Source organism: Caretta caretta, chromosome 13 (genome assembly GCF_965140235.1).
Source record: "Caretta caretta isolate rCarCar2 chromosome 13, rCarCar1.hap1, whole genome shotgun sequence".
Lineage (NCBI taxonomy): Eukaryota > Metazoa > Chordata > Testudines > Cheloniidae > Caretta > Caretta caretta.
In genome coordinates, this window is record NC_134218.1 from 11,045,329 (window position 1) to 11,059,580 (window position 14,252).

A 14,252-nucleotide genomic window follows, 5' to 3' on the forward strand; every position below is an offset into this window, starting at 1 on the left:
CACGTTTTAATTGTAGTGTGCTTCAGAAACTAAATTAAGCCATAACACCTGTGTGTAACCTTTGTTCGGCCCTGCTATGCATATACATTATGATGCTGTCGTCAATGACATGATCATATACTGTTTTTTTTCCATGGGACTCCTGTCTCATTCAGTGCACAGGATGGACGCAATCAAGAGGCAGAGGCAGTACTAAATCTGGCATTTCCTAACTTTTGAATTCTTGACATTGAAACCTAAATAGCATTCTTTTAGCATAGTTTTTAATGAAATGTATATCTGTATATCTGTTCAGAAATCCAGCATTTGTAGCACCACAGATACCTAACATGGAAAGAATCTATCACTCAGTTGATCAATATCAGTTTAATATATGTCTGCTACCTAAATCCTGTACTCTCTCCCGTTTTCAATACCTTTCCAACGAAGTGAGCTGTAGCTCACGAAAGCTTATGCACAAATAAATTTGTTAGTCTCTAAGGTGCCACAAGTACTCCTTTTCTTTTTGCGAATACCTTTCTAGTAGCTCTTCCATTTGTGACCAGCAAATAACAAAACCCACTGTTGAATGCTGGAACTCTAGTGCCAGCTGCTTAATGCCAGGTAGAGACAGAAGAGAACTCTTCAGGAAACCATCTCCTGTCATGAATGAAAAATACAATTCTGCAGTGAGACAGGCTGTTTGCTTGGTGACGCCATCCCAAAGTAGAGAACAAAGCTTTATGAATTACACGAGTGACCCTGTAGTTGACTATGTTCCTCTGAGTAAATATGGCCCATGAACCAGGACACAGTGCATTGTTTCAGAAAACAATACTGTGCTAGGAGCTGAAGAAGATCCAGCCCTCCAACATCCTCTTGTCTAGGGAGCCTCTCTCCTCCACAGAATGTTTTGACTCGGCATTCAGGCTCCCTCAACACAGAAGGCAAATACAAAGAACATCAGTGCTCAGTGTCAAGGCCAGCACTATGGGTTTGAAGTGAAGGATTTTCCATGCAAAATTACAGCTCAGCTGAACAGCTGAGAAGATTCCTTGCAACTGTAATGATTTTCACTCAGTAGTAACATTGCTGCTCATAAAGGTGATGTGCAATCAGGAGCAGGGACCCAACTACAGAATCTCGTATTAAACTTACTTTTAATGTTCTCACTTGTTAGAAGCTTATATTTGATAGGAAAGATTTAGTTTCCAACAGTCTGCAGGCTCCACAGAGGTGCTTAAATGCTATGAGGATAGGTGCTCTACCAATGCTGGAAATAGATGGCTTGATTACATAGCAATGGATTGGTATCTGTATTGATTTATATGTACCAAATACAACTACAATTGCACATCCAGTGCTTTGGGCACCTATTCCATAAATTAAAAATGAGTTCACATAAACAAAGGACTGCCCATACATATCTCCATCTCACCCCACACCCTCCTCAATGTCCTTATGAAAAGATGGTCTTCGTAGCCTACATTTAAGCCATTTCAAGTTGAAAGGAAATATTGTTTTGGTGTTTTCAGTAAATGGTAGCCTTACAAATGTTGTTCTTAGAACGCGTTTTTAAAAACTGTTTTGCCAGTATTTAGTATGTAATGTGGAGCAATTTCTGCACTGCTAACCCAGGCAGGGAAAAATCATGAATTAGGGCCACAAGAATCATGAGATAGTCTTAGAAATCAGGGGTTTTTAACAAATGATAAATGTGGTGTTCTTTTGATTTCTGAGCTTTAGAGTGCATCTGGGCCATGTTTTCTGGCTTTTCTCTGCAACTGTGAAGAACAGAAACTTGCTTAAACAAAAGCCTGCCCCTGAGCTTCCCATGAAATAACATCTCCAGAAGTTGAAGCTTTGAGAAAAAACGTTAAATATCACAAGGTTTGTGATAAAATCATGAAGATTGTTAATACTGCAATTGATTTGCCCAGGACTGAAAAATAATATTTGAAAAAAAAATATGTAAAATTACAACACTTAGATCCTGGCTCTGCAAAAACTTAAGCACATTCTTCACTTTACGCTTACAAGCAGCCTCAATGATTTCAACTGGACTATTCAAGTGTGTGCACGAGTGTTTGCAGGGCCAATGCCTTAACATGTATACAAGGTAGTCTATAACTGGCCCCTGGAGAGGTGTCTTTCCCCAGGTAATTCCGGTTTATCATATTTCCCAGTTGTAACTACTTGGAGAAACCACTAAATTTAATTATAATCATAACACTTATTTCACCTGTAGATCTCAAAGCACTTTGCAAAGATGGGTAAGAATCATTATCCCCATTTTGCAGGTGGAGAAACTGAGGCACAAAGAAAATAAGTTAGTTGACAAAGGTTGCACTATGAATCAGTAGCAGAGACAGGAACATCCCCACGGTCTCCTCACTCCCAGGCAGTTGCTGTCTAACATTGATATATAAATATAATTGTGATTAGAGATGTGCCCAGGCATCAACAGATGCTGGGATTTTCAGTTTTGATGTCAGGGTTTTCAGGGTTTGCCTGTCCTAGAGTGAGGGATGAACTGTGACATTCAAATCCAGGTTTGGATTCTGATTCCTTAAAGTTTAGAATTGGGATTTGAGACTGCAGAACTCAGGACTGGCCTCCAAACTGAGAACCAGTTCTGGGTTCAGATTCCAACCCTAACCCTACCCCATAATGTTCACCGCTATGACACTATGATTTCTTTGAGATGCTAAGATTCAGGGGTTTAGGGTTTGTGTTTGTGGTTTGTGTCCATTGCTAATATAATGAGTAATACAATAGCTCTTAACCTGTCACACTGATTCCCAAAGCGCTTTGCAAAACATTAATTCATTCATCAGAAAAGGAATTTCTCTTCCTTTATTTAGGTTTATATAGTGTATTAAGTTGTGCGTTGATTCAAAGCATGTGTGTAAAGATCTGTAATTTATTGCTCTGTAATCAAAGCAAATGAATCGTTGTTCATTCCTTGGCTCATTTCTAAATCTAACTATATTATATTAACATTAGGCACAAGCCTGGAACAAGTTCTGGATCCTTTTTCTGGCTCTGTGATTGACTTACTGTGTGACCCTGGGCAAGTTACTGCTTCCCTCTGTGCCTCAGTTTCACATTTTAGAAATCAGATGTGGGGAGTCTGACTTTAAGGCCTAAGGGGTGTCAGATGACCCTGGCCTTCTACATAAAGGGAGCTTTTAGAACTAATTTGTGTTTCTAATGCTAGCTGGTGGGAGTGGCTATGGAGTAGAACCTACTGAAGGTCAGAACTGAGATCCAGGCATACCTCTAGATCTGTAGCCTTATTGGAGTGCTGTCAATCTGATCTATTTATTTTACTTTAGCTGATTTCATTAGAAAGTTATCAAGGCTCCTGGAACACAAAAACCCTTTAATTGTGGGCATCCATGTTTTAATATAGGTATATCTTGCTATTGTATTGGAAATGAAACACAGTATTCTCTTAGTACATATGTTAATGAATCCTAAAATACTCATTTAGAGGGTTTTAATGCCTTACAAAATGTTCTTAAATGATAACTTCTCTACCTAAAACTACAGAAGTGCAGCTTAGTTTCCGGCCAAGCTTTGGTCTGTTTGATACCTATAAACTGCTTGTTAGAGCAGGTTTATGTGTGACTATTGTGCCTATTTTCTTGTTAAAGCCTTAGCTCTTGTGAAACATGTGTGCCTGATTAAATGAGATCTGGTCTAACTATCTTACCAGGTGTAAGTGATTGGATAAAATCTCTACATGCTCACAATGACTAGTGGAGGAACATAGCAGCTTACAAAGGATGGCTAAGATTTCAATGTGATTATAGGAACCCAGCTTGACACACTTTAAAAGGGCCTGATTCTCAGAGGGAGGGTGCTGAAAAATTGGGGCTATTCTAAAATTAGGCACCCCAAATCAGTAACCACTCCTGAGAACAGTATGGAGGCCAAAGAATTCTCGTTTCATCCTCTTACACCCATGCTAATAGGAAACTTCCTGAAAGTGAGATGTTAGAGTGGGAGTTGGGCTGTGGCAGGCATTTAAATCAGAGGGGCAATGGAGAACTGCCAGCTGAAGAGAGCAGTGGACAGCGGGCACATCAAGGTGTGGGGGAGGCTGGGAGTGACTATTGACTAACTCAGTTTAACAAATGTAAGTTCTTGATTTCAGTCTCTAGAGTGCCAACTTCAGGCTGCCCTGGATTTGCTCAAACTGGCCCCAGCTCTTCCTGTGTAAGTCTTGCAATGTGGAGGTTTTTATCTCTCAGCTAGCTGAGCCTCTATTTGCATAGCAAGTATCTATTTGTGCCATAATATTCAGTGCTATGACACTATGATTCTTTCTCCCTGGTATCCTTTTCTTTAAGCACGTAATTACCCCATGGAAAGCAAAGCGACTGAAGCTACATGCCACATCAGAGGTGGCAAAAAGGTAGGTCGTTGTGGCATATGGGCTGGGAGGCCATTCACTGGCGTTAGGTTAGCATTTGTGTTAAGATCCTGCCTCTTTGACTGCTTGCAGTAGTATGCATCATGCTTGTTTTCTTGTGCAACACTAAAGAAAAAGCTACCATTTTTATTGAACTACTAATTGACTGCATTATCACATGAGACCTAAGCCATTATCAACCTTACACTGTTCCCTAGGCTAGGCTAGAGTTCTGAGTGAATTTATCATTGGTGACAAAATGCCAGTCTAAAAGCACTAGAGATTGAAGTCCTCTATTGAGGCACAAAAAAGAATCAGCCTGTCAATGAGCCTTAATGCTGATATTAGGGGACCATCAACAGTAGTTGAGACTGATGCAAGCTATGACTGCTGCTGATAATGGTGCAAATTATGATGGTGGCTTCTGAGAGGCTGGATAGTTGTCCATTTGGTACTGAGACCACTCATTCTATTGGCCACTGAACAATCATCAGATGATAAATTGGCCTGTTGTTTTCAGTACAGATCAATAGACACAACATTGAAAGCTGACACCTCAAGACTCTTGAGCGATACAGTGCACATTTATTTATGTATAGTATAGCCTAATTTTTTTTATTATTACTTGTATTGTGATAGGGCTGAGAAGCCGTACCCGCTAACCAGGGCCCATTGGTGATAAGGGGCTGTACAGACACAGAACAAAAAGATGTCCCTGCCCCAAAGAATTTATAATCTAACCTCATAGTTTTCTTGTCTCTTGGATTTTCACTGTTAAAGTTGTCTCCAAAGCCAATGACTATAAGCAGCTCAGATGTGCACCAGAAGAACATGAGAAAACATATGAGTAGTTCCTGCATTTCAGTGTTTTCCTGCAAGGGGCCGTCTTCTCCAACAATCAAGAATATCCTAAGGAAAACCAAAACAGGATCAGAATCTAAGGGTATGTTACTCATTCAAACCATAGCTGGACCCATCCCACAGGTTACGTGGAGATGGGAATTTTCCAGTTCCCAGACATCCTGAAGGGGTCTCCCACTTGCCAAAGAACTGCTTACAGTTTCAACCATAACTTCAAAAAATATAAAGGCAAAGTAGTGGAGTTGAAATTGGGCAAGGAGTAATCCAGCAGTTATTTGACCAGTGACGACTTTGGTGGGGTGAGGGTGAAATAAGATTCTCTACTCCTGATTCATGCTTTCCATTAAAAATCTGGTTGAGACTTGACTGGCTCTGAAAGCTTCCAATGTAGGCACTAGTCCCATAACTTCCACTGTTAAGGAGTTTATGTGTACCAAGAAGCTTGTGAGATGCTTTCATTGCTTTAAAAACAAACAAACAAACCTGTAAGCCGGGTGATAACCGCAGAAGTAACTGAAATAGGGGTGTTTTTTCACCTGGTCAAAAGTAGCCTAGCTGAGCTCCAACAAACCAGGCAGGGACAGGCTGCATCCTGTCAATAACTGCATTTCAATGGGTTCCTGAGCAAAGAAGTGTTGCTTCCCAGTTCATGGTCTCTTAATTTATAAAGAAATGCAGAAACAATACAAATGTCAATAATATGTAAAGGGCAGTTCAGCCTTAAAAAGAACTCTCAGTATTTAATGGTACAAAAGACACAGGACCTTCTACAAAGATAAAAATGAGACTGTGAAACTTTTTTTTAATGGTGTGTTTATTCCTAGTCAACTGGAGCTCCATGTACCAAGGGGCAGAAATTGGCCCAGAGACAATTGATGCTTATTGTGCTCCAGACACATTTAGACTGATTAATAAAATTAGGTGCAGTTTTCCTTTAAGGACAGTCTGAGATTCCCCCTTGACTCTTATGTTAAACATGCTGGTAGTTTCAGTGATAATCTTCCTATTCAAGGATGCAAGAGTTGCCTGGGCATGCCAGCTTCTTCAGTCCCCTTCCATCATGAGATAGCAATCACTGTTTTAACTCTGGGTTCTGGTCATCACTCACCCACCCTTCCATCTTCATCCTATTATTTTAAATTGCACTTTATTGCCACCACAATTAATGGGTGACACGATGTCTCACATTAACACTATGTCCAAACGTTCCTAGGGCTGTCTGTTTTCACGGTAGAATTCCTATTCAGTGAAGACTTCCTCCCCCATTCATCCATCCAAAAGCTCTCAGATCCACTCTACAAGCTACAGCATAAAAAGACACAATTTCTGTTCCAAAGCTGATGTATTTGTTTTACAGATGAGGAAGATGGTTCAGAAATGGACACCAAACGTGCCTCTGTTTCTCAGCTGCCAAGGTAACTATTCAGAAAATATCTCAATTTGCTGCTTCTGGAGCATTAATATTGTTTGCTGTAGAAGTCTCCAGATCATCCCAAACCTCTAGATACTATGGAACTACTAGCTTTTTTACTGTGTAAGAACTGTCTTGCAGATTTCCTGAGTTGGGTTTAAAAGATATGGATATTTAAAGGGCCTTTCCCCTAAGATATTTAGAACTCTGTATATCTTACATTGTAGAGAATAGTATTTAAGGCCTAGATTTTCCAGCAATGTGCATATGCAAAAGTGCAGACGCTTACATGTGAAATCATGGCAGATAAGCATGGCAGGTGAGCATACATGGGCAGGCAAGTATCCAGTTCTCCATTTGCATGTGCAAATTAAGCACAACTGAACATATAGGTGCATGTATGACCCTGATAACCTGAGCCCTATTTTTTTCAAGTAACTTGGAGGTTAGAATTGAGTCTACCAAGGCTTTATTTATATACATTTACTTTGCTAAAATAGTAGGACTATTTAAAATAGTCCTACTATTTTAGCATGGAGGGCTTACACTGGGGAAAGTTGACTGTCTTCAATAACTTTTTGTCTACCCATTCACTTGTATGCTATTGAATATCTAAATGTAGTAAACAGAAAACTTAAACATGTTGAAATATACTGACCCCCTCATGATATGGTTAAGCAGATGCAGTGACATCTGCTTTACAGCAAGATTGAATTTGTCCGATATTTCTCCATTTACTGGGAATTACTAATGTTATAGCTTTAATACTGACTCTTATACTGCATGCAGGAAAATGTGGTGCATTGATGACTTTGAAATTGGGCGGCCACTTGGGAAAGGTCGATTTGGAACCGTTTATTTGGCTCGTGAACAGAGTACCCACTTCATCCTAGCCCTAAAAGTCATCTTCAAGTCTGCCCTGGAGAAATCACAACTGGAGCACCAGCTCCGAAGAGAAATAGAAATTTTGATTCATCTCAGGTAAGCAGCTGTGCTGAAAGTAAATAAAATAACCATGCAGTGGGATTTACAGCCTGAGGAATGCTGGTATCCCTGGCTGACTTAGTTTTTGCACCCTCCACTTCAGCATAAGCCAGACTGCCGTTCATCCTAGACCACCCGAGTGGCAAGCTCGACAAACTGGATCCAGTCTTCTGGGTTGCCTTTTTGGTGATACACAGAAGTAGAAAACATGATTACCTTACTTCAAAACAACTTAGCCTGAATTGGTGAACTTGAGAGGTGGGAAAGAAGGTAGAGGGTGCCCTCATTAGTTTGTCATATGGGTGAAGAAAATAGCTCTGAGATCTATCCCTACAAACTCCATTGATCATTGCTATTATCTAAGAAATATACACCAAACGAAATGGTGTGCCGCTGGTGGGCCTCCAACCCCCCTCCCAAAAAAATTGTTCCCTTGCCTTTTCCAGTTGTCTACTTCAGGCTAGACTCTGGAGAGACCTAATTCTGATCACTGTTCAGTTTCAAACTAAAGAGGATCTCATTGGGAAAGCTGAGATGCTGAGCTTGCTGTCTTGATTTCTAACATGGTTCAGTTGTACCAATCTCCACATGCTTCTGACTGACCTAATTCCTGACTATCACAGTTACAAGGCTAACTGCACCTCTGAGCCAAATGCACCCCCTCAGGTGTTCAGCCTTGTGCCCTTCTCCCACCAACTCTGAGGCGACAGTACCCTGTGTATTGTCTGTGCTCACCCCAAAAAGCCCAAGTAGGTTTGGATACCTGCAGTTCTTCCCCTTGTGACTAGTGGAAAGAGTTTAATCTTAACAGCATGAACAAAGCATAAGACAAAAATTTGTTAAAGCAATAAAAGGGTTACCTACATATCTGTCTTGCCTTAAAGGCTTGCTGTCCCTTAGCAGAGACCGTACTCAGGTCTAATATCCCAGACACTCCACTTCTGGAACCTGGCTTCACCCTCCCTCTCTTTAGTGACTCTTTATCCAGCCCCAAGTCTTATTGTTCTCCTGTGTTTTCTGAGCCTAGTTAAATCAGTTCAGATAGCTTAAAAAAAGTGTGGGTAGTAACATTAAAGTCCATATTCCTGGGTGCTTGCTGAAAGTCTGTTATCGGGGCAATTGTCCTGGCTTCTTGCATATCCTGACAATCTTATTATCAAATAAACTCAGTGCAGTAAACATGCCAAAAGCCAGGTCACATACAGCATTCATAAATTGTTACAGCAGCTCCAAATCCATCCCACTAACCCTCGGGGGAATGCTTTAGCCTTTCTCCCCTAGACCTCTAAAATAACAAGCACCATTTCTACAACATGGCTTCTACTCCTGTTAAGTCAGCAGCCAGTGCTACTTAAGTCCAGTTGTCCTATATCCTTCTGTTAGTAATGTATTGTGCCTGGTTTGTACATACCTGATCCATTTAATTCACCACTAGACCAACTAAACCATGGGATTATTATTTTCCCACATGTGCAAGCTTTCATAACACTCCTGATCCAACTGAATAGGAATGTGGTGGTTGGAATCAAGAAGCTACCTTAACATTTGGCTTCGGTGTTGTGGTACTTGTTTGACTTTCAGCTACCAAACATGACCTTTCTGGCTTTTTTAGGCATCCAAATATTTTGAGATTTTATAACTACTTTCATGACAGAACACGGATCTACCTGATGTTGGAATATGCTCCAGGAGGGGAGCTATACAAAGAATTGCAAAAACATGAGCGTTTTGAGGAGACAAGAACTGCCACCGTGAGTAAAGTGTTGATGCTGCTTATGTTTTGTGAAGGGGAATGGAAGCTCATCTTGAAACTATAATAATGTATGCACTGTAGACATACGCTGGGTTTGTATGCAGAACAAATCTTGCCTAAGTAAAACTAGTTGGAAATAACTTGCTCACAGAGTGTCTCGTGTGACTGCCAAATGTTCCAGTTCCTGGATAGAGCCAGGAATTGCCAAGATGTGGCAAGGCTTCTTTCTAATCCTCAAAGGTTCAGTACATCCATCCCTGGTTTTATGTAATACTACCATTAGCTTTCTAAGCAACTCTTACAAGCAATATCAAAACAAACATGGTAAATATCAAACCAAATCACTCACTGCTGAGCCACAATAAGGTTTGTATTTAACTTACTAAATGGCTAAATCGTATTTCCTATAGAAAACCACTACATAAACTGTGTTTGACTGTATAATTATCTTGGGTGTGGCACATTCTGCAGTATGTAGAAGAAATATCTGATGCTCTGATATACTGCCATGCTCAGAAAGTGATCCACCGAGATATCAAGCCTGAAAACCTCCTGCTAGGACTTAAAGGGGAACTGAAGTTAGCGGACTTTGGCTGGTCCGTGCATGCTCCATCACTCAGGTGAGTCTGACTCCTTTTTTCAGTTGTAAGACCACTCCTATATGGACTCAGTCTCTATTCGACTGTCCTGTATTTCCAGCTCCTCCACTGACAACATTTTGGTAAAATCTGTCTAATATCCTAATCCTCTCATCTTGATTCACTGATGCCACATAATTGTCTCCAAAGAAATGAACTGTGGACAATCATTGGATTGTGACACCACTGATGGTAAGCAAGGAGGAGCAGGATTGGTTCAAGCTTGTGTGAAGGTCTTGAACACTGAAATGAATCCTCAAGCCTCCACAAAGGCATGAAAAGTATACTCCTTGTGCCCTGCTTTGCTTCCACTATGCAGTCCTTCAGACAGCATGAACAAAGAGAAGGTCTGTCAGCAGCCCCAGGACCAACAGTTCAGAGAAGCTTTCCTTCAAGGCTGGCTATCTCTACACCTTGACTGGCACTTTGAGGAAAGAAAGCAAAATATTGCATATGGCTTTCCTTAGATATTAGAATCTTTATTTTTTTCTAAGATTCTTGCGACACAGAATATAGTCTCAAATATTACTGTCATGGGCCCATACAAGTCCCTCTTGTCTTTCATGAAGCACTCAGAGGATGTTTTTGACTCTTCAGCCTCTAACCCCTCATGTAGCTTCTGTTTGACCTCATTTAGATCTCTGGGGACTAGACATAACTCCTGAAGCCAATCAGAACTACTCCTTTAGAGTGAAACTTAAGAAATTGTATGCACGGAGTCACCCAGCTTGCATACACAATTTTTAAAGTTTGGGCCTTAATTGGTCAAAGTTAATTGGGTTAAATGGGTCAAAGTTGTTGGGTAATTAAAGCATTTCCTAGGATTGAGAGAGAAGCTAATCTGCTTTCCCCACACCTAGGCCACAAAGATGACATCCTACCGAGGGAAAGATTTTCAAAACAGCTCAGATTCTAGTGGGTCCAAATCTGGCCCCTAAAGTTCTAATAAATTGGGTGTGGATGTGTGTAGTAAATCAGGTTTCAGAGTAGCAGCCATATTAGTCTGTATTCGCAAAAAGAAAAGGAGTACTTGTGGCACTTTAGAGGCTAACAAATGTATTTGAGCATAAGCTTTCGTGAGCTACAGCTCGCTTCATTGGATGCACATCGGATGCATCCGATGAAGTGAGCTGTAGCTCACGAAAGCTTATGCTCAAATAAATTTGTTAGCCTCTAAAGTGCCACAAGTACTCCTTTTCTTTTTGTAGTAAATCAGTTATTGATAAATTTACTCTACCTTATTTTAATGCAACAAAATGACTGGATTTGTTTTTTAAATAGGAGGACAACATTTTGTGGCACAACGGATTACCTTGCCCCAGAAATGATCGATGGGAGAACCCATGATGAAAATGTTGATGTCTGGTGTGTTGGTGTTCTGTGTTTTGAGTGTCTTGTGGGGTATGCACCATTTGAAGCACCCACCCGCAATGAAACATACAAAAGAATTGCAGAGGTATGCTTTCCTAAATCCATGGAAAAGGTTACTTGGTTTTGAGAGCAAAGAAAACCTTCTCCCACAGACAAACAACTTAGGCTCTGAAGGGCTTTTTTTTTAAATCAGTGAAAGCTGATTTCATGGTACGCACAAACCAATGAAATAATAGCTTCATTGATGATGAGAGGCAAAGTAAGACAAATGCTGCTTGAGAACTTTTTGTTTTAAGGATATTTACTTTGTATATTTTGACTGATGTTGACAACTTGTGTTTTAATGGTTATAAAGCTTTAACTTTTTGAATCTGTCATTAAATAATTGTCTGATCCCCATAATTTTCTGCAACTGTGAAAATTTAAACTGATAAAAATGGAAAAAAGCTTAAACATTTGATATTTATCATTGACTTACATTAAAAAACAAACATTCTGGCAAGCCTACCAATAAACTAATCATATAAAAGATTAGAGTAGGAGCCCAGAACTGTCAGCATCACTGATAACCAGGCCAATAAATTCTCTTCTTTAGAATCGGACACTGCTTGGGTTTTGATTTTGTTGGCATCAAACTTGACTGGTTAAAGGACTGTCAGAGTGCATTACAGAGAACTGGGCATCTTGTTTGATACCATCTCAGTATTCATTAGGAGCTCTGACATTCCCAGTTAAAATCTTCAGAACAATGTCAGAATAACGTTGTTTATTACAAGAAAATCCTGGTTACTTTTCCTTGCCCTTACCATTTCCCTCTTCAAAGGCTGTAGTTGGGCACTGTTGACTAAAGATGCCTTCAGAACACATGGACTCATTCTGAAATCAACCAGAGTCCTTAAATAGTAGTGTGAAGCACTCCCTTTTACTGAAGCACTCATCAACTGTGCTACCTCGTTGCTAAAAATAGCCCATACTGTGGCACTTCAACTGGCAATACATATGGCAAAACTGTTAAATCTAAATTAGTGTTGGATGTGTTTCAGACAGCTGCTCCTTTTTGTACGCAGTTTGGTGACAAGATGTAAACTACCTAATTTGAAACAGTGGGTCATCTTGAATATAGATTTGGGGCCTTGTCTTGTACCCACACAATCTACCGGAGTTTTGCCATTGATTTGCCATTGTGATCAAGACTGAGGCTGTAATTTCAGTTTCTATCTGCAAAATTGACACGGTGGAGGAGGGGGATGAACAAATGTAGATAAATATATTGAAGACTAGGGATACAGATACAAAATGTACCAGTTGGTTCTAATACTGGCCTTATTCAATGAAGGTTACTCTCCTTCATTAATTCTAGCTGTCTTCCATGCTGCTTAGTACAAAATGTCTCTTTAAAATTCAGCAGCCGACCAATTTATTCCAGTGAACAGTATCAGCTAGTGTCCTTGACTGTGACTCTAATGTGCACGCTGTATCGCAGATAATGGGGAGTGTATTATGCCAGAAACATTGATCTTATTTTGCACATTAATCAGGGTTAAAAGTATATCAGATAAAGTTCTTGTGATTAGATCTATTCTGTGGCTGCTGTGACAATGATCTGGTATAGGAGATGTTACAATATAATTCTGGAGCACACAAAGAATCTTACTTTGCACTGAAATTCAGCTGTAGTCATTATAACCCAACTCTACACTATCAGATTTACCGGAATTCCAAATCCTAATAACTGTCAACAGTCTTGCATTCTTATAGTCTTTTTGAAGACACTAGTTTACTATCATGGAATTACCTGGCTTTGGTAATACTGTTACATCTTTCATTACCTTTTTAAGCAGTACTTCTTGTAGCTGTGAAGACTACAAAAAACTTGACAGCTAGGTGGCTGGTGTGCTGAGACCACAGTCTATCATGTTGATGGGGGTCCTGGTCCATGACTGAGGCTCCTAGGTGATATTATACTATTCATTGTACTTGCATCATACTGCTGTTACCTTGTGGAACTAATATTGTCTCTATTTTTTTATTTCAAGGTTAAATTCGCATTTCCCACATGGGTGCCTGATGGTGCCAAGGACCTTATTTCAAAAACACTTAAGCGCACTCCTTCTTTGAGGCTCTCTCTCAAAGAAATAATAAAACATCCATGGGTTAAGAAGAATTCAAGGAGGATTTTCCCACCAGTTTATAAAGCAGCTGAAGAAACTCTCACTCTGGAATATTGACTACTTGTGCTTTTTTGGAGATGGCTGGATTTTTTTTTTAAAATCTGATTAGGATTCAGTTTACAGGAACAAACCGGAGGGGGAAATATTAGACACTAAGGGAGAACACTTCCAGTGACTCTAGAAAGAGAAAGCAGTAATGTAGGTCTTAAGGCTGGGTGTTGAGAGGTGGTGGGAAAATATATGTAATATATAATGTAATATTTAAACGAAGAGGGGTTTATTCACTTTTAGAAATAAAGCAGGGGCTGCCACAAACCGTAGTAGTTTGCTTTTTGTATAAACTTAATTTCCTCATTGTACCCCCCCCTTAAATCTGCTGCTTCTGAGAGCGACTTCATGCTTAATCTGAACCTTCTGCATCTTCATTACTAGCTTTGCGTGGAGTCCATTACTTTGCAGGGGGTGACCGCCTCCAGTTTGCACATGACGCTGCCTGGAGCGGACTGGACAAGTGCTGCCTCCCCCGCTCCGCAGCGCAGGGCCCGAGCTGGTGGTAAATAGCGAGTCCTGCACCGTGCACCGCCTCCGAGCAATGCTGAGGGTACTTGTCCTCCTCCCACACTGTGCCCCGCGTAGCGGCAAGCCAGATGCCCACTCGCCTCGC

At 40.4% G+C, this 14,252-nt stretch overlaps 1 protein-coding gene across 1 annotated transcript; it reads left to right on the forward strand.

Annotated features, from left to right (window-relative positions):
• The first annotated feature begins 4,198 nt into the window (after positions 1-4,198).
• On the forward strand, positions 4,199-13,903 carry LOC125622467 (aurora kinase C). Its single transcript, XM_075118747.1, has 8 exons — positions 4,199-4,402; positions 5,180-5,342; positions 6,618-6,675; positions 7,461-7,652; positions 9,268-9,406; positions 9,880-10,028; positions 11,328-11,502; positions 13,454-13,903. The coding sequence occupies exons 1-8, from the start codon at positions 4,352-4,354 to the stop codon at positions 13,643-13,645; spliced, it is 1,119 nt and encodes a 372-aa protein (XP_074974848.1). The 5' UTR covers positions 4,199-4,351; the 3' UTR covers positions 13,646-13,903.
• Positions 13,904-14,252: the final 349 nt, after the last annotated feature.

Excerpts from the sequence above, each read along its gene's own strand:
- LOC125622467 (XM_075118747.1), top strand. The coding sequence starts at position 4,352 with ATGGAAAGCAAAGCGACTGAAGCTACATGCCACATCAGAGGTGGCAAA. Across the intron at positions 6,676-7,460 it reads TCTGTTTCTCAGCTGCCAAG|GAAAATGTGGTGCATTGATG; the intron begins GTAACTATTCAG and ends TACTGCATGCAG. Across the intron at positions 11,503-13,453 it reads CATACAAAAGAATTGCAGAG|GTTAAATTCGCATTTCCCAC; the intron begins GTATGCTTTCCT and ends TTTTATTTCAAG.